Raw genomic sequence first — 26012 nt, forward strand, 5'->3', positions numbered from 1 at the left:
GTAGCATTCTAAGAGTTAGAACTATGGAAATATGACTATGTCTAGATATAATTTATGATTATATCGCGGTTATCACAAATATGAAGGAATATGTATGCATAACCATAACATAACCTTATCAATAGTCTAGTTTATCAATCTTAGTCTAAAAGAGGTCTTGACTCAATCAAGTGACCTAGAGACCAGTTGATGATGCTACAACAACGTGATCAAAGCTTATACAATTTATTGAAGTTATATTAATCAATTATCAAGATAATATGAAAACACAATTCAATAATAGATGGGAACACAAATGTGGCAGCATGGAAACAAAGCAGAAATGAAATGAATGATATAATAAGATTGCAGCCTGTACTAAATTCTCTAAACCCAAATACTGTAGCATAGCATCGCACCACACCAAGAGAGAGCCTTTGGGGCAGGACCTTATGGTTTGTGTAGGCACGCCGGCTTGCGTTGCTGGAAGCTCTCAGCGTGGAGACTTGAAGAGGCACATGACTGATGGTCGCTGGATCTGGTGCAGGGAGTTGCACGCCAGGCCTCTTCCGTCGATGCAGCTTTGAAGGTAGGCTGTTTGCCGAACGTTGGGAGTCACAGCGACTCAGAGTTCAGACTTAGCGCTCAGACTTAGAGTACAGAGTTCAATTTCAGCACTGTTTGGTGAACAGCCCAACTGAAATGGTTAAGAATTAAAGTTGAAAATGTCTCACTGTTCAACTCCCGCTCTGGTGGATCCTGGAACAGTTGTGGATAGGCTATTTCAGTGGATACTCAATGCGTCGACTCTTCGGTATCTACAGCAGGTTTCTTGAGCAATTCCACGAAGCCAAAGTTACTTGTTTCAATGGCACAACAGGATCCGTAATGTTACAGTATGAACCCAAAAGAACAAAAGAGCGAAACATGTTACTCTAGGGACTATATATGGTTAGGAAAGGGGTTGGTCCTACTGGCACAAAGTGGTTGTTGACCCTCATTCCCGCCAGGAGGGCATCCTCACTCTTCCCTCAGTATTGGGGAAACTGACCTCCAGTTTCCCCGAAGACATAGAAGACATTAGGCAGACATCATGAAGGATGGCATATTCATATTCAGTACGTTAGCCGGAGTAAAAAAAAAGTCCAAACGTGACATCTTTAATCACACCAACATGTTGTATTCACAATTTCATTACTTCCCGGAGCCCATTCGATCCCCGGACCTTGTTATTCACACTGATATGCTTCACAGTATAGACTAAACAATTGCACTTGGGGAATAACTCGGTTTCATGATTGAATTAGCAGTGTATCACTGAATTAGCAGTTTACCATCCATTTGACCTCAGTACATTGGTGCTCTGGAATGTTGCAGACGAGAGAGAAAAAGAACAGGGCCGTTGTAAAACTTTCACACTCCAGTTCTTTCACCGAAGAAGAGACTGATTAACATCCCTGTCTCCTGATGTTCTCAACAAAACCATTTTAGTTAATCCTCTAACCAGCCATGAACAAGGGTCTTCCTGGTGTGTTGACATAGACACCCTGGAATAAAATTGGTTAGAGAAGTTTCACACTTAGTGGCCCCGTTCAGAGGACTGCAACAGTCCTCCATTCTGCTGTGACCCCTGTGGGGGTCTGCCCATAGAGATCCAATATGGTTAACTGGGACATGAGAAGTGAGCACTAATATCTCAAGAGTGCACCATTCATCAACATTGTTATTTGGACAAATATGATTGTAAATAACCTTACGGCTTATGATGTGCAATACCAAACTACTCATTTAAGCTTTTTAAAGCTCAGTGCACATCTGAGAGGATGCATATGTATGCACACACACACACACACACATGCAACTCAACAAAAAAGACAGTGTGAGTGAGGTATCCCTGTGATTTTATCTTGTCATCTCATTTGTGAATGTAAACATAAAACAGTGAATTCCATTGGGTCAATATCTATTCTTAATATGTGAAGAGAAAATGATAATATGCTTGAAATAAGAAGCAAGTACTGCAGAGTTTTGCACTTATAATACGTCAGTATTGATCAATCAGCTTTATAATTCTGGTACTTCTAGTTTAAAGAATTAAGTTAATCAGAACCAGTAATAACATCTTAGTAACAAGTTATATCTTTCTAAAATAATTAAGTACAAAAAGTGAAATTATCTAACATAAAAACTGCCTAAGAAGAAATAACTTATCGGATATTGCAGTAATAATGCCATCCCGCCAATTGGTTTGTCACAATAAATGGCTGTTGTCATAAAGGGTGCTGATAATAGTAAAGGAAAGGCCTCCTTGAAACAAAGTGCCATATGTTCACAGATTACAGTTTCAGATTCAATTTAGCCTGCTTGGCAGTCCACTGAGAGGGAAATAGTGCAAGTGGAAAATGGAAATTATTATTACCCGTTAAACGAATTCATCAGGCAGAGACCTGGCAGTGGCCCCACATCCAGAACCACCAGAGCCACAGACAGAGGCGACTGTGTCATCCCACATAGGCGCACCACCTTTGGGCAGACGGTCCTGTCTGTCAAAGGTGGTAATCTCTGGAACACCCTGCCATCTCACATTAGGGAAAGCCCAACACTGAGCACTTTTAAAAACCACTTGAAGGGATAGCTGAAGTCCACTCAAACCTGCACACATGTACTGTAGGACATTTTGCACTATATTCAGAATGATGTGTAATTGGATGATGAATGATGTGTATGTGTGATGACTGTGTGAGGTGTGAAAGTGATGAATGTATGATTGTGATGAACGATGTGTATGTATAAAATTGTAATTAGAATGCGACTGTAACTTGTTGCTGTTGTGCAATATGTAACATAAACATATGTAACATCTTTTTTTATTATTATTATATTCGTAACGTATTATGGTAATGCACTGAAATGCACTGTAGCATAACATTCACACTAGGGAACAGCCTGTACCATCTGGCAGGGGGACTACCAATGTAAATCAGCCTTTTGGCAGCAATTGTAGTGCATTTACATTTTTGTTTTAAAATGTTCATCAATGTACACTGTCCCTACTTGAGCAAATAAATGAATTGAATTGAATTGAATTATTATTTTGTTTGGTGTTATTTGGGGGCAGGTGGGCAGGCGGGTTAGTAACGATAAATGAGCTGAATTGCCTACTTGAATAGCATTGTCTAAATGAAATCCCCAGTTTCCTCCATTAAATTGTCATGGGTACACAGTGAATTTGGATGAGTATAGACACTCTAGATAACCTACAAGTAGTCTTCCAGTCACCGACCTGTTCCTGTCTGAACACAACCACTGAGAGACTATTGATCACTGTTCCAAGCACACAGAGGAATACATATGCAATGATCTCCAATACATATTAAGTCAAACCCATTAGGCCTGCCTGATTTGTAGGTGTGCATGCAATTACCTGGAGAACGCCTGTTCAACAGCACACGGCCGCACATTGCAACGTCCTGGTCATTCAGCTTTCCCTCATTTCAAACTCAACAACGTGCTCTTTATTTTTTTTCCGATTGCTGTACCTCAACGAAGAGGTGCAGCCTTACTTATTTTCATTCTCAGGGAGGAGATTACATTTACTGGAGGCGATCGACACAATTGTGTTACTGTATTAGCTACCGACTGCGAGATGGGAATGGAACATCGGTACACTATCCATATGGAAAACTAGTGACTGCAGAGGGGGGGAAAATCACCATGAAGAATTCATGAATGGATTACCATGCTAATGAATGAATTTCATATTCAGCGCCATCCTTGACAGAGATGATGGCTGACACGGCCTCCCTCCCCTTAACATGCAAATTGCACAGATCAGGTGAGCCTGCTCCTCTATAGGCTACATGTAGCTCGATTTTATTTATGTTTTTGCAAATCAAGTTCAGGAAATTTAAGGATCCTCGGGGTACCGTTTGATATCCTGACGACAACAGTGGCACAGATTGTAGGCAGAAGAGCTTTAGCGTTATCGTGCCTTTGGGTGAGCTCCAGCGAGGGCTGGTTCTGGTCCCCTTCCAAATTCTCGTCGTCTTATTTACAGACTTGAATCATCTTATGGGAATTTTTGCCGGGCTAACAGATACTATAAAGCATTTGATAGCCATCTGCTGCTTCGTAGTAAAACAGTGCGTCTGCACAAGACAAATACTGTGCGGTGGCATGTAAGAGCCCCCCAGGCCTGAGCCCAGAGTTGACGGCGCTGTTAAGTGCCGGTGGCAGCGTTGCCCCGGGGGGCTCCGTGATGCACAGAGACACAGCTTCAGTCATATAGCACTAGCATCCTCTCTCACTTTCTCTGCCCCCCCCCCCCATCCCCCTCATCTCTCACTCACCCTGCTAAAGCGACCCATCAATCAAACAGCACACTGGGGACATGTCTCCAAGTCCATAAACCTCCTATTCCCTTTAATATGTAAAGTCAAACTTCAAACATTACCCCCCCACACACACACTCCCTTCTCTCTCTCCCTCTGTCTCTCTCTGTTTCTCTCTCATACACATACACACACGCACACACACACACACACACACACACACACACACACACACACACACACACACACACACATACACACATACACACACACACACGACACACACAGCAGTATATTGACAATGAATATTTCATGCCATTAAGCGGTAGCCAAGGTTCTTCCTCTCGGCTCTTTGGTTCTGGTGGAGAACCACAGAGAATTTGTTCTGGCAGAGCCTCTAGGTGTGGGCTGTCAGAAGCACCCCCAAGGGACGGCCCCTCTCACACTCGATTGAGCATGCATGCATCCGCACACTTGCCCACTCCCACATACACTGGTGCATACTTGCTTACTTCCTTGTTCCTGGCTTAAAGGAGTAGTTTGGTATTTAGCATCATTTGTGATCATATACAATGGTCCGTATACACATTTTGACAGACTGTGCACTCTTGAGATATTAGTGCTCATTGCTCCTGTCACAATGGGTCTCTATGAGCATACTGTATTAAACAGAGGGACACAATGGATCTCTATGGGCAGGCATATGTAGATCCATTGTGTACTTAGCTGTGACACGAGCAATGAGCACTAATATCTCAGAGTGCACAGTCTGTCAAAATTTGTATTTTGTGTAAATGTGTAAAATGTCTGTCAACATTTTAAATAAGCTTATAACAGGGCTTTGATGCTACTGTAAATACCAAGCTACTCCAAGACAATCTGTATTGGCGAATGAGAAACAGGCGTCAATTCCCTCTAGATTCACACTCCAGGAAATATTCCATATATTTTGATATTTTATGTGATGAGTGTGAAAATCCATGGGGTGAGGGAATTCGCCTTTTTCCCCCTCTAATAAACTACTGCACCACAACGTTCTACCAAACAACAAAGTATGCGGCCTCAGAGTTCCTCCGTTGAGAAAAGGGCAGCCCGGTCATCTGTCTTGGTCGCGAGCGTGTCTCATCAACCTCCCGGGCCGCGTCAGTTTGAGCTATGATCCCCTCCCTCCGTCCATGAACGCTGTGTGTACTTGTCGTCGGGAGCGGGGAGCAAGTGACCGTCTTGCCCGAGAGACGTTTGATGTAGACTCTCTGAAAGACTTTTCTTTGGGGGATTGCTGATACGCTTTGGGGCCAACGCGGCAAATTGAATGATGGATACCACGCCGTCTCGTCTTGCTCTCTTTGGCCTCCCTCGTATAACTTTATGGTCCCATTCCCCCCTCCCTTGTGGTCTGTAAATTAGGTGCCATAAAGAAAGCGTCCGAACCAGGCCTCGCAACCACACTGATCAACCAATTTGTCTGTGACACTTCAGGCACCAGGGAGCCTTAAAGACGCCCGCATACTCTGGCCCTGTAAATTACCCTGCTGCCTCAGAGTATGGGAAGGAGGAGGAGGAGAAGGGGAGGAGGAGGAGGGGAGGGAAGGAGAGGTGGGAAGGAGGGAAGAAAGAGAAGAGGGAAGGAGAGGAGAAGGAAGAGGAGGGGTGTAGTGGACAGAAGAGGAGAGAAGGAGGAGCAGAGGGGAGGAGAGAAGGGAAGGAGGGATGAAGGAAGAGGAGAGGGAAGGAGAGGAGGGAAGGAGAGGAGAAGGAACAGAGGAGGAGGAGAAGGAAGGAGAGGAGGGAAGGAGAGGAGAAGGAAGAGGAGGGGTGGAGTAGACATGAGGGGAGGAGAGGAGGAGGAGGGGAGTGGAGCACAGGAGCGGATCAGAGGTAATGGGGCCAAATGGTAACAGATTGACTACCCAACCCCCCTGCCTGGGTGAGAAAACTGACTTTAGGGGTGAGGGTGCCAGTCACGCCATCACCTACAGTAAGCTGGGTCCCCATCTGTCACTCTATTGATGGACGTGGGGGGAGGAAAGTGAAGGATCCTCTCCTTTTGTCCCTCCCTGAACTGGGCGTTTTCACTACGCTGACACCAAGTTCTCTCATGCCCTCATTATTGTCGGCGAGCTCTAAGTCCAGGGTTGGTTTACCCTGGGAGAAAGGAGAGTGGGAGAGTGAGAGTAAAGCTTTTCACAGCCATGACATATCTCATTTCCTATCGTAGAGAACAGAGTTGGAGAAAACGCTTCACAATTGAGCTTAAGCTTGCAAATCGTTCCCCAGAGAATGAAAGCTGTCCCCGTTAAAAAGTTTCTTCCTCATTTTCAATGGAAACTTTCTTTAGGAGGTTTTTTTGCTGTGAATGGTGGAGAATTATCTCTGAGAGGTGGTTTTGTTTAAGGAACCGAGGGTTTCTAAAGTGTCGATAGAGAGCCTTTCTTCTCTGACAGAAACTGACTCAGCCCGGGAGTTATGTCCACACATAGGCAGCATCAGGTATGGGAGTCGTCTGACAGCTCTCAATGCTCAGGGATGTATCAATGATGAAACCATATGCTTCCAAGAACTGCCCCATCATCTCTCTCTCTCTCTCTCTCTCACACACACACACGCACGCGCGCGCATACACGCTTACACTCACACATGCGTACACACACACGCACGTGTCACACGCACACAAACACTCATACAATCTCTCTTGCACACACACACACGCTCGCACAGACACACAAACACATGCTTCTGTTTTCCGACAACATTGGCATGATTAATGGGCCTCCTAACTGGGGAACTTGTTCAATGTGACACAAGCTTTTGTCTGAGTGTGTCACCCACTTTTGCATCCTGACAGCCGTGGGAGTTGGAGGAAGGGCACTCTCCCTGCCCCCCGACTCCTTGCCCCTGGTTGGCTCGTGGTGGGAGATTGCGATATGAGCTGACAGCACAGTAATAACAAATGCAAATGAATGGGTGCGGGCGGTTAAATGCAAATGCTAAAAGCACAATGAAAAAGTGATTAAAAGGCATTTCTGTGTCTTTTATCTCCTAGTACCACTTGTCCCAGGAAAAGGATTTCAAAGGAACAGACTTGGAGCCTCAGCACTCAGTTCACGGAGAGAAGACTTAACTTGATTGTTTTTCAGGCTGCCTTCTATCTGTGCAGCAGCCTGGATCATAGCCCTGCCTAGTGTGTGACTTCTCAAACTCCTGTAGGCAAGCAGTTTGGCACAGGCACTTAGCTAGCTGCGGTCTATCTTCATTGAGCCTTTTGCACTGAGAAGGCAGCTGAGAGCGAATGTGTTATGTTAACAGCAGTCTTTAACTCGAGTGAATTTTGAGCACCATGTATTAGAGCTTAGCATAAGTTATTAGCAAAGTGGCACATTGATTAGGGGTGGTGAATTTATTTGTGACTCCTTGAGGTATTAAATGCCTGTACACTGGACCCCCCCCAAAAAAAATTCTATTGAACCTCCTTGTGTCGTTGTCAAACTCTTCACATTCTCAGGCTGAATCCATCACCCAGTCCGATTAGATCTGAATCAAGGCGGATATTGCTTCTCTCTGCCTAACCTCGTCAACGAGTGGCGGTCTGACAACAGGTGCAAGTGTTGTCATTTGGAGCGATGCACTATGCAGCCTCCCTACTGAGGTCCGCCATGCTATTGCGCCGGCTTCTTCTCTGTGTATTACTTCTCTTCTCTGTGTATTGTTAATTTCATTTACTCGACTCTTTGTGACTCTTTGCGAGTCTCTCTCATTCTCCCCAGTGGCTATGCGTTGTTGTGGCCATGAAAAGATGGAGACTATGGCTGCGACTCCCAGGGTGGTGAGGAGGAATATTTAGTAGATGCCCTCTAGGGGCCTCTCTGGGCCCGGACCAGACTCCAGAGCCGGCCCTGCCGGAGCTCCTGCAAGGCCCCTTCAGCTCACAGCTAGTAGCTGATGCATACTGATGGCCTAATCCTGACACTATGCATGCATGATTCAAATCCCCCTCTGGTCTCACATTGAAGGTGGTAACCATGTCTGTAGGCGATGATCTCAATCAGGATTTGTTCATGAATCATTTATTTGAATAAACCCGGTGTTAGGCAGTGAAGATCCTGGCTGCCATCTTAGGCTACTAAGACTCGACTCTACACTAATATGTTTTTGTTTTGAAATGAATGAAACTTTTGCTAAGTTTACGCCTAGTGGGCACACTACTCCAGTGTTTTCGAACCCGTGAAACTGAGACTTTTGAAAACCCTGCTTAACCCTTTGAAAACTCAGAGATTATGTTTTTGTCCGGACGGACAGAAACAGAGACTTCGTTCGACACTCATGTTCGCTTCCTGATTGGCTCTTATCAGTCACAACGTGTCCTTCACTGATTCGTCACGTCTGTACCACGTGACCCTTTTGCAGAAAAAAACAAACAGCATCAGTCGGTAGTGCTTTAATATGTCACCGTATTCGCTTTGCAACATCTCCCTGTTTTCCGGCATTTTGACCGCTTATACTCATGTGTTACTTTCAGTAAGTCTTCCACCCAGGGACGTTGGAACTACTGTATTTTGTGGGAGGGGGTGCTGTAAATATGGCAGAGGACACATTAAGCAGGGGGGGTTGAGGGTCCTACTCCAGGAATTTCTTGTGAAACACTTAATTTCCTGCATTCTGGTGAATGTTCGGTGTACCAAATGATGCTGGATTAGCTTGTCTGCTGCTACAGTATCTTTTAAGGGCAGGCTTTGCTTTTGCTTCAAAAGATTCAGTGGTTGTTGCTCATAATTCATATTCCTATTTTGGGAGTTAAAAAAAACCTAGTGCTGGAGAAAATCTAAAGTCATTAGCCAAACCATTGGCCCTTGAACGTAGGAGATCGTTTTTGTTTCAAAACGTATTAGTGTGGATGTAGGCCAACAAAGGAACTAAATCAACAAACAACTTCAAAGCAGATGTCAAGCATAGCTTACTTGTTTTGGCTGCTATTGTGTCCAACCGCCCTTAGGAGGATCATAATCCCTCTCTCATGCAGAGGCCATGCATACATTTAGTCCATTTGAACTCATTATTCTTGCACCCTTAGGCATGACTTACATAAAGTCTTCATTAAACAGTTATCGCTAAATGACTTCTTTACCATCAAACGGATCTGGGGATGACCTTGGCAACCTTTCCTTGGCGTCCTCTATGCCCCTCCAGACCATGGAGAGTGTCCAGGGAAGGGGGGTGGGGGGACCCAGACAGGGGGCCCCGTGCACTGCCGTCTCCTAAGCTCTAAATCCCTTCATTATCAGGCCAGAGAGGAGGGTCTCAGGGGAGCCCTCTTAAACGTGGTTCTGCTCCACACACTCTCCAATCCCATTTGCAGTTATTTTTTGAGAGGGAGCAGGGTAATGGTGCTTGAGGCTGTAGAACAAGGAGAGAGAGGAGGTGGGAGGGGATGGGGGGGGGGGGGGGGGGGGTGGTGAGGGGGTGTGGGTGGGGGGGGGCTGGACTTGAGCTGTTATCGGTATAAACCGGGCTGGAGTAGCAAGGGTGGAGGAGGAGAGATTGAATGGTTGCCTTGTAAGTTAATAGACGGATGGAAGGTGATGGGTCTTTGAAGACTTGCCCTTGTTGGACCAAATGAGTGTGAGGTATTACTATACAGTATAACCTCTCAAATGTGGTTGGCAGTGAGGTTGCTTCCCTGTGCACCAGAACCTTCACCTTTTAATACTCATCCCTTAAACCCTCTATAGGATGATTGGGCTAATGACTCGCTGGAGTCTGAATGGCTTTGTACGGTACTGCTTATTGAGACATACAGTAAAGCAGATCGTCTGAATGGTGAACTTCACTACAGGGGGCTGCTACTGTATTTTGTGCCAGTGTTACATAGCGATTTAGTTTCCACAGGGATATTTGGCTCACTTGAAGCAGAACTTGCTCAGGAACCTCTGCTAGTATTCAACACGGTGATAGAAAACCCTGAGGCACATGGTGCAGTAGAATTGCATCACACTTTGCTGTGTACAGACAGAAAAAATAATCTGAAATGCAATCAGTCAAAAAACAACTGAACATTGGTTTAACCGCAGCTACTGTACCTGGGGCCTTTGGACAATCCCCCCAGCTGTCAACGATATTGGCGTCTTTCTGAACATGTTCGGGAAAAGTGTTCCGGAGTATTTATTTATTTATTTATTTATGTTTTGCCTAAAGTATGTCATAATTTTTTTTTCTTTTGACTTGTATTGTATTGTGAAATGCAGAACTACAGTAGTTATAATTCGAGAAAGATGGTTTCACACTCTAGAGTATGTGGATGTCGCAAATGTTGTAAATGTTTACCTGTGCAGAATGGATGGGAGTGTGAAGTAATTCAAATCTAAAATAATCAAATGAAAAAAAAGGTCAGTACAGTACATGCTATTCCACAAGAGGATCAAGAAATATGAATGCAATTGCATGATGTCTGAAGATCTTAAACACTATAATTTCAAACTATCTAAATCCGTTGGATTAATGCTGTCCTTGCGAACTGCAATGGCGCGTCTTGATTTTAATCATATCAAATATTTTGTCAAGGTTTATTTGTCTCCATAGCTTATAGCTTTTCCTGGCTTTCGTACCTTAATCCAGACGAGACCAGCGCGAAGGTGTGATCAAACCTGGTGTCGCATTCTAAACCCGTCTGGAAGTGGCAGACTGTTTACACAGCATAGTTATTCCGCTTGTGCTTTTTCTGTCATGGTCGACACTTTCTGTCCTTCATCTCTGTCCGAAATTCCCCTTTGTCGATACTTCTCCATGCTGACGGCATACGGAATGTGACGTCGGGGCGGGGCTTAGTGCCCTCGACGCCGAGCTGCGGTCTTGTTGTCGAAGTCATAACTCAGACCTGAGACCTGAGGTAACCCCGGCGGGCTTTGGCAGGCTCCGTCCGCTAATCATGTGTGCGACCAGCCCCGTTGTAGACAGCTAATGGACTGTTCTAAGGTTAATTGACAGCCATACGTCCCCCATCAATAAGCAATTAAGAGGTGTAGAGCGAGAGAGGCACTCACGCCAGCAGTCATCTCCCCCGCCTCCCACCACATGCCCATCCACCTTCTATTTAATCAATTGTTCACTCCAGAGTGTCTGTCTGAAGCCCTCTGAATGGATTTAGATCTAAAAAAAAAAGTGACATGAAAAGAAGGCTGCACTCCTTGAAACGCCAGACTCTCTTTATTTATACGCATGGTTTTACCAGCGGGCAGATTGGTATTAGGACCCCCGCCACGTCCTCTCTTAACCCTCTCACGCGATTCCGGACGGCGCTTCTCAGCGGCCAACCCCCCCCCCCCCCCCCCACATCACAAGGGGGGAGGCGCACGTTCGCAGGAGGCGAATGTCAGCTGACGGAATATGCCGACGCCCACCCGGGGAAGAATGACGCAGGTGGTCTGTCGAAGCGTGAAACGTTCACAGTTTCCCGCCAGGAAATTCGGACGTATAACACTTTGCTCCATGTCCCATCCTCCATCTGATGTGTTGTCTCTCTCTGTGCCTTACCACCGGTTCCTCCTCGACATCCCATTGATGCTTCAATTGATCCACATGCACACGCTCACACACACACACACACACATACACACACGCACACACGCACGCATACACTTGGTTGCGGGTGATTTATATGGTTCAATTTCCCATTATCGTTGTGTCACACACACCGGCCCTCCGCTCCTCTCAGCCGCTGAGAACACACACTCACATGTTCCCCCCATCGTCTCCACCACCACCCTGACGCAAAGAAAATATATCCCCCTATATATTAGCTGTCAATATGTTATAGTATGTAAAATATATGGAGGACATATACAGAATGATTTATGATACATACATGATATTGAATAATACATAAGGAATTGCAGCTTTACATATATGTAGTATGGACAATATAACCACTTGTTTCCTATGGAAATGTATTGTTTGATATATTACGTTATGTTTTCCAATATATCGCAATGCATTTCTGTTTCATAAGGACACGTCCTCGTCCTCCCAGAGCCCCCTGGGGGGTAGACCGAGGGGGCCAGCGGGGCTGACGACACGACATGCATGAGATTTAGTCTCTTTCAACGGCCACTGCAGCCAGACTCATCAAGCCCGAGGAGAGATGGGGAACACATGGCCGGGGTCCTACAGATCAATCTCCCCAGATCCCAACAGCCTGTTCTTTTAAGACGCTCTCGGCACAGAAGAAACCGTTTCTGTTCACATGCGCATCGCGGCGGTTAAGGGCTTTGTTTGTTTTCATTTTCTCACGCCTATTAGCCTGTTTAAGTCTCCACCTGTGTGTCATCTATCTTGAACCTTAGTTTCTCCTTAACCGGAACCTCTCTCTCTCTCCCTCTGCTCCACAGCGCCCCCTAGCAACATTTCTGTGATGGCGGAGAACACTCCGGCGCCATTTAGCCGGTACCAGGCCCAGAACTTCACGCTGGTCTGCACGGCGAGGGGGGGGAAGCCGGCCCCATCAGTGAGTCCCGTCTCACGCTCACGTATCCCATGCACGCACACACCCGTAGGGAGACACTACTGGACACAGGAAGTGTATCCTCACATACTAGCTAGTACATGTTGTAGTTTTCAGTGTAACACCCGAAGACTTACACACTCGCATACAGTGGACACATGTGGAAGAATAAGACATCTACATCTACTGTACAGTAGACATAGATATGAACTTTAATCATCCCCGTAGGAGGAAATGTGATATTTCAGCAGTGGGAAATTACAGCAAAGGTTGGAAATGCAGAATATAGTAGCGAATGAGAATAAAAAAGAACAAAGGATAAATACATACATACATACATACATACATACATACATACATACATACATACATACATACATACATACATACATACATACATACATACATACATAAATATCCCTTCTCCTACAACCACACACACACACACACCAAAGGGAGAGAGAAACCATCTTACATTCCCTAGGCCATTCTACCCATCCAAAATATAAATAATAATCTTAAAGGGGTAGAAATGTATTTATGCCTACATTGAGAAAATTACATACTGGGACACAAATACAAAAGGTGCAGTCAGTATACAATCACATAGATAGATAGATAGATAGATAGATAGATAGATAGATAGATAGATAGATAGATAGATAGATAGATAGATAGATAGATAGATAGATAGATAGATAGATAGATAGATAGATAGATAGATAGATAGATAGACAGACAGACAGACAGACAGACAGACAGACAGACAGACAGACAGACAGACAGACAGACAGACAGACAGACAGACAGACAGACAGAATGACCTTGGTCATGGTGAGCAGGCTACCTCCAGAACAAGCACCTCTCTGAATACTTCACTGACAACAACAACAACAACAACTGTTGCAATAGCAGACAAATGTGTAAAAGTCTCTGAGTTACTGGGGAGAGGGAACATGGTGGGATTGACACAGGAACACATCCATTACATTTTTACATTACATTAGGCCTATATTCAATTAGTGGTAAGGCTTGTTTTAAAAAAAAGACTGAGTATTTCAGTTACGTGCAGTCTGACTTCAGAAACTTGTTTTGTCAGGTTTGTTATCCATAGTCATTCTAGTCAAAAAGCTTGTTCAATAACATTCAACATAACAGTTGCAAATTTGCTTTTTCAATTAAATCAAGTTAAAATTCAGTTCTCCCACCCCATTTGTCTTTGTAAATAGGAAAATCTATACAGGGAAATGTTGCATTTTGCCTTTATTATTTTCTCAGAATGCACCAGAATGCTTGATTTACTGGGGGGGGGATGCCCCCAAACCCCCCTACAGGGGTTTGGTTTAGAAACTTTCAGCCCCACCTACTATTTTTTTCACCAGCCGCCACTGCATTACAATCATTTAGCTGACACTTTATCCAAAGCAACTTCAAATAATTTAATGTAGGAAAAGCCAATGTATCACTACTCGCCAGAACTCACAAGTTCATCCCCTTTCTAAAACAAGTGACTAAGAGCATACAGGTACACACACAAACACGCACACGCACACACACACACACAAACACACACACACACAGACACACACACACACACACACACACACTCACGCAAAACCCGCCTGTTTCCGCAGCTCCTATAGAGGTCCCAGTGAAGAAAAATAGCTGAACCACATGCTTACGGAGCAGGCCTTAGTGCAGGCGCTCGCTGTTCCTCCCCCGCAGGGTGATTAATCACGGTCTGCGTATGCTAATGTTCTCCACACACCCTCTCAGATATTTCCTGCAATTATAGGCCCGGTGAGAGGTGAACACAAGGTGAACGTAATTTCCGTCTCTCAGGTACGGGTCCTTAGCAATCAGGTATAAAGCCCTTGAGTGAGGAGGATGGCGTCCGCAGATGTCCGTGTACGCGTCCGTTTTGGGTGTGTGACCGAGGCTTTGAGACCAGCCCTGGGACGGCAGCGGGCCGGACGGAGCCGGGAGACACAGACGCAGCAGCGCAGTCCTCCTCACTCAAGGGCGGGAGTCAGGGGGCGCTGTTTATACTAGCGCCATCGTCCGCTTGGAGGACGCGGCGGTCGGTGCTCCGATATCGCAGAGGGCGCGGCCGACCAGTGTGTGCGGTCGCAAAAGAACCGGAAGCACACGGATATCCACGTGCGGAGCCTACGCACGCGCACGCCCTCAGATGGTGAAATGTACATCATGCAGAACATCGCGTACTCGCGGCCGCAGGAACGTATAACCAGGGCTTGAGCCGTTGCCGTCCCACTCCACCGAGCCCCTCTCAGAGACCACTGGAGGAAATGGGATTAATCTGAAAGGCTATCTCTAGACAGTCGGCCTCTACATGTAGTCGCTCACAATGTTAAGATTCAAGTCAAGCGGAGGTTGATTAATAATGCTTGGGAGAACATGTTGAGAGCCCTACGACTCATATCACTGATGCAGTATTGAACAGGGTGCTGACACTACTGTAGCTTGTATGCCTAAAAACACATTTGAAAGGCCATTCTATTGGTGTGATGTATGCAATATTTGTTCCTTTATAATGGTCTATTGTTTATTTCTTTGCTGATGTACTGTAACGAGTGTAGAGGCAGGTGTATGCTATTTCACTAAAAGGGCATGTTGAATTACATCAAAAGCTTGGCGCTACATATCACATGTTAATACACTTTGACATTCCTCAACCAATTGGGTTACATTAAGAAGTAATTTTTTCTAAGATTATGATTTCATTCCACAACATCATCTTTTAGCCTTTGAGCTCAGATTTGACATCACGGGCAACAGGAAACTAGAAAAGACTTACAGCCGTTTCATACAGAGTATTATCAAGTAATCCCAACCCTTCAAAAATAAATCAGTGCTAAGCTTGCCAAAAGGATAGAACAGGGACTCAATACAAAAGCACTTAAAGTTCCAGCATTGGAAGAGAGGCATCGAAAACTCATGTTAGGTTAAGTGAGGTAGCAGAAAAGGTAACGGTTTGGGAGACAGATGTGGAGGGAGACTGGGAGGGAGTGGGTTCTACTGAAGAAGCTGTTAGGGGGGAGTGATGAAACTGGAACAGAATAAATTGACTTGAATGATTTCTCTTTACAGTTGCTGACGGTAGACGGAATGTCGTCTGTGGTTGTAACACAGCCTAGCGATGAGTCTGTTTGACGGAGTGCAAAGAAAAGTGTTGAGAAAAATACACCTTAAGGGCTGTTCCTTAGTTATGGAGGGATCATGAGGAGTTGATCACCCTGCCAAAGTAGTGCTGTAAGGGAGGATCAAATCAAAGCCCAGTAAACAAACTCTGACAGTGTACAGAGATGGACTTTTGAACAGCACTGTCTCTAGATCCATCTTTAATCTTATCTGAGATCCTGTGGGAGGGAAGGGAAACATTGATTTCAGAATGAAACGACAGAAGAAAAAGAAAGAAAAAGAAGAAAAAGAAGCTCTTCCCAGTGGGATCTCTGCCATGATGAATATTTTTCCGATAGATTTCTTTCTTGACACCTCAGAAAACAAAATGTAAATTATTACAAAAAGTATTAGAGCAAAACAAATCAGATATGCAGTGCCTGTGCTGTAACTCAGCACACAAAATGATTACCGCCAGGCCCTGGTCAAGCCCTACACCACCTCCCGATCACTCCGCTACCTCGTAGGCGACTGGCTGCCCTATCACTCCAAGGCCCTTGCGGTCGATTGACATGGCCATGGCCCATTTTCTTGTCTGGCCCCGCAGTGGTGGAATGAACTACCCACTGATGTCAGGACAGCCAAGTCGCTGCCCATCTTTCAGCGCAGGGTCAAAACTCACATCTGCAAGAACTACTACCAGGATCCTCCCTCTTAAGCACCTGTTGTATTTATAGTCTTGCTACCTTGGCTTTAATTGTACTCTCTGTCACTCTTGCTTAGAAGGGAGGTGCACTTGTGAGTTCTGGCCAGTAGTAGTACACTGACTACCTATGTTAAATGCAATTATTGTAAGTCACTTTGGATAAAAGCATCTGCTAAATGACTGTAATGTAATGATTTGGTGACACTAAAGCTTTAAAGATCATAGTATACCCCACAAGTCATTTAAGCCAAGCACTATTTAAAAGCACAATTTATTACAGTTGCTGTCATGTTTACATCAGCCTAAAACTGTGATGATGTACGGAGGCATTTCCTTTTAAGTAACTTATGCAGAGTGAGGATCATTAAATTCCCATTACAACCCAGAAGTTGGCATCCATACCTTGCTGTCGGCTCAAAATGTTGTCTCCAAAGTGGCAAGTTTACAGAATGTTGAAAAGAACATTCCAATGTCTATGTTTTTGAACATGAAATCACATATTATCTGTTAAAAATACATTTAATTGGCCTCAGGGTTTGGAGGTGTCAGTTATTTGTCAATTATGTTGCTTTGGAGCTTGTTTCAAAATTAATTATTGTCAGATCTATGTTTAATGTCAAACCTTTGTAAGCCTAGGATCAATTGTGACTCTAAACCTATTTCAAAGAAACCATGTTCATGTGTACAGCTAGCATTTTACATTTTCTCAAAGAATTACACAGTCACTTTATTTGTAATGGCTTTAGATTACAAACAACCAATGTTTCATTTTGTTTTCGAAAAAAAAGTCCTTGGCGCTTATTGCAGTTGTTGCAGTTAAATATAGTGCATAATGACTTCAGCTTTTAAACTGAGAATCATACTGGAGGATAAAACAAGATTACACAACCATCCCATAGCAAGGACATTTACCGTGATGCCACAAATATCCAGAGGGCTTTGAGAAACTTCCATTGAGATTTGAAATGCAAAGCGCTGTTTCATTAATGCCCATGTCATTCACACAGCTCTCTGCCCCTGAATGTTGCTTTCAGGCCCTGTCATCATCCCGTGTCATTGGAACAAGCCAGTGGCATAACAGTAACAGCTCGCTAGTGGGGCCATTAGCACCTTCTCAGAGCACAAGCAACCACTGATTGAAAAGAGGAAAGATAATGACAGCTAATAATGAGAACTAGAGATGATTAAGTCATGGCGGTGATCCCTCTCTTTCTCATTTATCTCTCTCTCTCTCTCTCTCTCTCTCTCTCTCTCTCTCTCTCACTTCCTCTAGCCCTCTCACATTGGCTCATGCTGTCACTGTGAAAATTACTGCCTTGTCCCTTGACAGCTCTGTGATTAATTGTGGCAACATAAAGGTGTATTTGAGCCAATGGGTGAAAAGAATGAGTTTATTGTAACATTTCCAAATGAGTTTTGGATTAGAGATGTTAGGAACGGAGGGAAGGTGGTGGTGGTGGTGTGTGTGTGTGTATGTGTGTGTGTAGCTGCCAGTATGTGAAGTGCAGGTGCTTTCATCACTGCCTATTCACAAGCGAAGCGCAAGCCTCCCTCTCCTATCCTACCATCTTCATCTCTCCAAGGCAAGGCTCGGGTGAGCACTTACATCTATCTCTCTTTCTTTCTTTGAGCGGGGGGGGGGGGGGGGGGGGGGGGTCCTTTTTATTTCATTAAAGCGGGGGCTTATTCAATTCAGAAACCAGCTGATTGTTTGTGCTCAGGCATCATTGTCTGAGCACACTGCTCCCTGATGCATTTGAGGACTGTAGAACAGAGGCGTGATTCATAATCACTTTATTCCAGGCAGTAACATCAGATGTCTAAGGGACATGTACAGACGTCCTCTCTTAAAAAAACAACAGCTCCTCGCTATTAGAAAAACGATACCTGCAGCACCTTCCAGTAACATTACATTTACATTGCATTACAGTCATTTAGCTTCATCCAAAGTGATTGACAGTAATTGTAATTGAAAGTAGGTAGTCAGTGTACTACTACTCGTCAGAACTCACAAGTGCATCTCCTTTCTAAACAAGTGATTAAAGGAGTAGTAAAGGGTAAATGCATGTTTAGCCCTGTTTTAAGGTTACTTATGATCATATACAATGGTTCAGATCAAAACGTTGACAAAACTAGCACTTTTGAGAAAGTCTGATAATTGCTCTACCACCGTTTTGGTCATACAATGGATGTGGGTGGGCACCTTGAAAAATCTTTCTCTCTCTCTCTCATGGTGACTTAAGGGGAATTATCTTTATCTTTGCGAGGGCAAATTGGTATGATTCATCCCCTACAGCCATCGGACATGGACGGAGGTCTCCGCCTCTCGGTCTTTTTCAAACACCAGGCTGAAGAGGATGTTAACCTTAGAAGTAATGCGGGTTGTTTGTGTGTGGCTGTAAGCCAGCGTACCTAGAATAGCAAATGTCCAGTAGTTCTCACTCCCTGCTTCCCTCCCTGGCTTCCTCCCTGGCTGCCTCTGCCCCGTTGTTGACCTGCGTTTCTATGTTGCTACCACAAGAGGCAGTGGTCCCAGAAGCTGGAGTTCTATGTAGCTACCACAAGAGCATTTACCGTTTTCGGCCAGCTCTGACCCGAGGGGGCGGAGTCCGCCATCATGCCACTATCCACGCCATGGATCCCACAACTCAGCCCCTGAGTGGGCAAGAGACACACTTGTCTTCCCCGGTGGGGGCAGGTGGGTAGCCCAGAGAGGGGTCCACAGCCCCCGACACAATATGACTTTAGGGGGCGGAGTCTTGCCACCATGCCACTGTCCACGCCACGGACCCCACAACTCAGCCCCTGAGTGGGCTAGAGACACACGGTCTTCACCAGTGGGGGCAGATGGGTAGCCCAGAGAGGGCTCCACTGCCCCCGACCCAATATCACGTGAGGGGTGGAGTCTCGCCACCACGCCACGGACCCCACAACTCAGCCCTCAATTGGGCTAGAGACACAGGGTTTTACCTGGTGGCAGGTGGGTGGCCCGGAGAGAGGTACACTGTCCACGACCAGCTCTGACCTGAGGGGCCCAGCCCCTGAGTGGGCTAGAGACCCACGGTCTTCACCAGTGGGTGCAAGGAGATTTCCCAGAGGTCACTGTACTGCGCTCAATCGGCTCTGACCCAAGCGGGCGGAGTTTCGCCACCACGCCAACTCAGCCCCTGAGTGGGCTAGAGACACAGTTTTCACCAGTGGGGGTATGGAGACTGCCCGGAAGTAACTGCACTACACCCAAACCGCTCTGACGCGAGGGGGTGGAGTCTTGCCACCACGCCATGGACCCCACGGCCAATGGGCCTAGGATATAGACAATTAACTACCGGTGGAATGGTGGTGGAGCATCCTTCATGGACCTGCTGTAGGTCCGCTAGCCTTGTGTTATATTCCGCCGGAGGTCCACCAACTCGTCCCTCAGGGACCCGCTGTAGGTCCGCTAGCCTTGTGTTATCTGGTTTTATCCCTTACCTTTGTCCAGAAACAGAAGTTGAACCAATTGCAGCAAAATAGCTTACATTACAGGAAACATCAGTGTAAATGCTTTAGCCACTGACTGCTACCATTAATGTTATGGAAGTTGCTGCTAGTTGTTGTGAGCTAATGAGCGAACTGGCTATCTTCTGGCGCTCTTATTGTGCAGGATAAGCATTGGAAGCATTGGAACTGATGTGTCCAGGCGACAAGACCTATCTTTATTTATCAGATATAATTTCATGTAATTTCAATTCACAGCTATTTCAGTGGCATGACTAGCTTCCGTCCTACCAGTCCTGAACAGAAACAAGCCAGCCACGCACATAAGCCAGGCTGGACCTGGCCTGGTTTAACGCTACATCTCTGAATAGGATTATTGATCTTGTCTGTATTTATTTGAATCTGATGGAAGCTGTTCACAGAGCACCCTCAACAGTGTGCCCGTGATTTGTCACACAGAGATTTGCACCTGATGAGAGCATGTTCTGTCTCAAGTGCCATTGCTATTCTCAGCACAAGATCTGTAATGTAAATGTAATCGCTTGTACAATTCAGTTCTGGCAATCTGCTTTCCTCTCTGGACATTGACTCTTCAATACCATATCATCAATCAACGTGTATCAGTACCTGTGATTCGTCAGTGCGCACGTTTCCGTGATTTGTGGTGCTCACATGCCGAGCAGAGCTATAAACAGGAATTGTTTTAGTGCAGTGGACGACTCAAAGGAATGCATTAACCGCGGTTAGTATATTGCAGAGGCCAAACTTGCGATAACGATTAATACGCCATTAACTGTTCAGCCCTGGCTGGAGGTAAGCTGGATGATGGATGGAGGGGGAGGGGAGGAGGAGGGCCCAGAGGGCCGAGGGAGGGGGGTAATGGTGGAGAGGGGGAAGAGCAGAATAGAGGGAACGACGGGGGAGAGAAGGAGCGAGGGTGTTGAGAGAGAAGGAGAGAGGAGAGAGGAGGTAATGAGCTCGTTATGGATCTGTGCGGGCTTTCTTCGCTTCCCCAGATGACCGGGAGACTGGAGGCTCTAGGCACCCACAGACCTCAGAGGGACACTCTGATAGGTTGATTGGTATTGACCGCCTTCTCACAGTAAAAGTGAGACAGATGTGATGGTCACGGGGGTCACATGTGAGCAAGTCTCCCATGCGTACAGTACGACGCTGCGCTCCAGCTTCGGACAATGCTGTACTTCAGTCAATATGTCAATATTATTCAGTCAATAAGTGCAAGTCAATCTGTTAAAGTTACTTTAAAACATTGTACATTACGACCGACCCCCTTGCTATTAAATGGTTAAGTTGGGCTTTAAGGGGGCAAAGTCACGCTTGTTTCAGTTGATGTTATTTGGATTACGTAAGTGCTTAAATTCTGTGTGTAGGCCTTTTAAAAGTCACCATCACTGTAGCCATTTCCTGGGAAATACTGCAGGAAAAAAAGGGTGACATCACTGACTTCAAAGGCTGATGTCACTGTATGTGTTTGCCCTTCGAAGTTGTGGCCGTGATTTTGCCACGGTATTTCCCGTATACAGTATAGAGAGGGAAAGTGAAAACATGCGCCCCTAGTGGATTTGTTCCTATCGGAGAGGAGTTTCAATGTAAACTCCCATAGACAGGATTTTGTAATAATTACTACAAAGCCATTTCGGTGAAGTTATCAAAACAAAAACTTGTGAGTGTCTTTACAGTAATAACCTACTAACCGTGAGAATTTCAAACAGTATTTCGCCTTTTTTCAAATTTGCGAGATTGCTCCATTCCTCCAGTCAAAGTAAATTTATTGGAAGTGGAATTTAAGGAAAATATTTTCATAATTCGGATTGTGATTGAAAATCAACTATGATCACCAGAATCAATAAAGTTTGTCTCCAAGTATTTGCCGTTTAAGGCATTCTACTAACTTTTCGGTGTCGACCAAGATATCATTTTTCAAAAGACGTGTCTATGAGAAATCACTCATTCATTCTCTCGGCATTAGGAACGCTACCACTAGGGGGCGATGAGATTACTTTCCCTCCCTATAGGAAACGGCTACACTGATTTTTAAAAGGCATACATTCAGAATTTAAGCACTTAATCCAAATAATAACATCAACTGAAACAAGTGTGCCTGCCCCTTTAAAGGGGCAGTGTGCTATGTTGGACATTTAGCCCTATTTGTGGTCTGTGTACCATGAACCTGAAACATATAGACCATATTTTCACTGATCGTTCAAGTATTGAGCTAGCTGCAGTTGTAATGCACGTGCTCACTGGGCTACAATGGAAGTCAATGGGGCATATGTAAATGTGTTGCAAAAACTATGATAAATGTGCTTTTCTGGGACGGGAAGCACAGGGTGTAATCTTACCAGTCTCAGTGTGTTCTCCAGTGAAATGTATCACAATCCGAATATGTTTAGATGTTTGGCATGACTTGCACATACGTAGTCCTCTGTGGGAACAGTGAAAACAAGTGCCAGGGGAATGCTTATGCCCAAGCCATGACAAACATGCAAAAACATGCGGATTACAATACATTTCACATGAGAGCATACTGAGAATGGTAAGATTACACCCTGTGCTTCTCGTCTCGGAAAAACACTTTATCATAGTTTTTCTGGAACGATCAGTGAAATTATGGTCTCTATGTTTCAGGTTCATGGTAGACAGACCACAAATAGGGCTACATGTCCAAAATAGCACACTAGCCCTTTAAGATGAATGATTATTTATAGTTTGGATGGGTAGAATGGCCTAGGGAATGTAAGATGGTTTCTCTCTCCCTTTGGTGTGTGTGTGTGTGTGTATGTATATATGTATGTATGTATGTATGTATGTATGTATGTATGTATGTATGTATGTATGTATGTATGTATGTATGTATGTATGTATGTATGTATGTATGTATGTGTGCGTGTGTGTGTGTATGTATGTATGTATGTATGTATGTATGTGTGTGTGTGTGTGTGTGTGTGTGTGTGTGTGTATGCGTGCGTGCGTGTGTGTGTGTGTGCGTCCCCATGAGCACAGCTGTACATCATACTTGTTTACACTCATTACTGCCATTTAACCTCACAGTGAACCGGCCCTGAGCTGGCGGCCAATCAGAGCACGCCTCAACAATCCCCTCCCAAAGATGGCAAACAGCACAGAGGAAAGCTTCATCTTCCGCACTGACATGTTGATCCTGTGCAAATTGAATTTACACATCCAAGGGTTCCTTAATGGGCTACAAATTAAATAAATGTATAATAATTTTTCACACATAAAAAAGGGGGTGAGGGGGGATCAGACATCACTATATGAGAGGATGCTGCTGGAAAAGTGACACCATTGGCAGTTCTGTGTCCTCATTTTTAAAGCAGCGCCTGGAGGTTATGTTTGAAGACGAGGGCTTGGATTGCCTGTCAAGAGATTAAGCAACCAGGGCCCTCTACTACGAAGCTAGTTCTACAAATCCAGTCTCTACCGTCAGAGGCAGGAAGGAAAGTTGACAAACTATGACCTATGTTGTGAATGTGTTCACACAACAATTGTAGCCTATTCTTTCAGCTGCAACCCCGTGAGCAAGGGATGCTTAAATCAAGCAAGCAGGCTATAATTTATTTGATTAGTTTCAGGTTGGAACAGACAATGTGACGTCTCTATACAAGAGGAGTTTAGAACTCAATAGTAAATATTAAGATGGAAAAAGTGAAGCTGGAGGTGGAGAAGTAGGCTAAACTACGAAAAGGCTATGTCATTTATTGCCAGGCAGGGGTGCTATAACAATTCAACTAAAATGTAGCCTACTTTTGTTCCTAGCAACAGGAAGCATATATGAAACTGTAGCCAATTGTTTATTTATCTGCGGGACTGTAAACGCACAAGTTCGGGCAAAATATCAGCTGACAAAGCCATTCTGCAACCTTTCATATGATATCAGAAAAAGCCCAATAGGGGTTTGTGGGTCTGTCAAAGAACCTCTCACTATTCACGCACTGAGATTATTTTCTAATTCGCACACTGAAGTTCCGTAGGATCTTAACGCCCGATGCCATTTTCCAAGGGAACTGACCAGTCAGCATGCAGTGCTTCATCCGTTTTGATCCATAATCTGGAACTTAACCTGCCCCGGAGCAGGTTAGCTCGGCAGCATAAGTTACCATGGGGATGTAGCGCGGTGAAAAGTGATCCACCTTTGTGATACGGATAAAACAGGCTTGAACCTGAAGTTATCGCGGTAACCCCGTAATCCTGTTTCGTAATACAGGGCCCAGGGCTACTACCGTCATGAGATACAAGAGTAGGAAAACTCCTGTATGTTCAGTTCAGTTCACTCTCTCGCTTTCTCCCTCTCCCTCCCTCCCTCTCTCTCCCTCCCTCCCTCCCTCTCCCTCCCTCTCTCTCCATTCCCTCCCTCCCTTCCTCTCCCTCCCTCCCTCTCTCTCTCTCTCTCTATCCCTCCCTCTCTCTCTCTCTCCCTCCCTTCCTCCCTCTCTCTCTCTCTCTCATGCTCTCTCTCTCTCTCTTCCTGTCTCCCTCTCTCTCTCTCTCTCCCTCTCTCTCTCTCTTCTCTCTCTCCCTGGCTCCCTCTCTCTCTCTCTCTCTCTCCCCTTCTCTCTCTCTCAGGTGTACTTCAAGCGAGATGGAGAATTGATAGAGGTCATCTCCTACATCCACCCGTCCGCCCTGGAGGAGGGGGGGGCGGTGGGGGGCTCGGCGGGGGTGCGTGGCGCCCGCCCCCTGATCGGCCGAGACCTGGACGACACCAAGCTTCAGAGGTCCCTCTCCCTGCTGGACCCGGATGGCCACCCCGCCCGACTGTTCACGGAGACGCCAGTCCGGCGTGGGGGCAGTGGGGGCCACACTCGGGGCCACCAGCAGCAGCAGCAGCAGGCGTCTGAGCCCAGCCCAGCCACCGAGTCCATTCCTGAGACGGTGGTGAGCCGCGAGTTCACGCGCTGGGTCCAGAGCACCGACCCGCTCTACTACTTCAGCCACACCCACATCCCACAGAGCGACGGCTCGGTGCTGGTGCAGGCCCGGCTGACCTGGACCCTCAACCCCCAGCTGGACAACGACGCCCTGTTCAGCTGCGAGGTCAAGCACCCGGCCCTGTCCATGCCCATGCAGACGGAGGTCACTCTAGGTGAGTAGACAGCAGTCGCCCGCTCTGGCCTTGTCGAGACCCGTCCTGATTTTGCGAGCTCACGTCCTGTTTCTCTCGCAAAATCAGTCTGGATGCTACTCTCCATAGAGATCTGTTTGTGCCAGATCAGAAAACAATCTCGCCGATCAGCGCTGATTCGGATGAATTTGAAATACAAACAGCCACGCTGGGCGGGTTCAGGCGTGATGACAGTGAGGAGCGTATTAAGTTAGCGCATGATAGATGGTGATAGACAGATGGCTCATCCAGTCACCTGCTAAGTATTTTTGAAAGTGACTGCCCTTTTCCAAACAGTTTCCAATGGAGAGTTCCCAGATGGTTATGCGAAGCGAACCATCTGGCGTCAGGTAACAGTCCACCCCGTCTTTATATAACTTTTAGTTAGAATTAGAATCTCTTTTTCAAAGGAGCCCTGGCCAAGACAGCCACAATGAGTTCCAAATAGCATAACAACATCAAACAACAACAATAATAAAATTTCAAACAACACATTAAGCAGCATTAAGGGTCGTCTCCCCTCCTCTCCCCCTCTCTCCTCTCTTCTCTCTCTCTCTCTCCCCCTCTCTCTCTTTCTCTCTCTCTTTCTCTCTAGCTTTCTCTCTCTCTCTTTCTCCCTCTCTCTCTCTCTCTCTCTCTCTCTCTCTCTTTCTCTCTCTCTCTCTCTCCTTGCATCCCTTTGGGTCACTGTTTTCTCTCCAGCCAAGGGCTGTGTGACTAGGCCTCCCTCGCAAATATACTCAG

General features: G+C 45.6%; 1 protein-coding gene across 1 annotated transcript in view; it reads left to right on the plus strand.

Annotated features, from left to right (window-relative positions):
* The window catches only part of igsf21a (immunoglobin superfamily, member 21a), a gene marked incomplete at both ends in the record, with an annotated part of 170059 nt that overhangs the window by 127886 nt on the left and 16161 nt on the right, over positions 1-26012 (plus strand). The window contains 2 exons of the mRNA XM_084440727.1: positions 12689-12804; positions 24731-25250. Of these exons, the coding sequence (XP_084296853.1) occupies positions 12689-12804; positions 24731-25250 (636 nt within the window). The remainder of the gene's footprint in view (positions 1-12688; positions 12805-24730; positions 25251-26012) is intronic.

This window comes from Borostomias antarcticus, assembly GCF_949987555.1.
Source record: "Borostomias antarcticus genome assembly, chromosome: 7".
NCBI lineage: Eukaryota > Metazoa > Chordata > Actinopteri > Stomiiformes > Stomiidae > Borostomias > Borostomias antarcticus.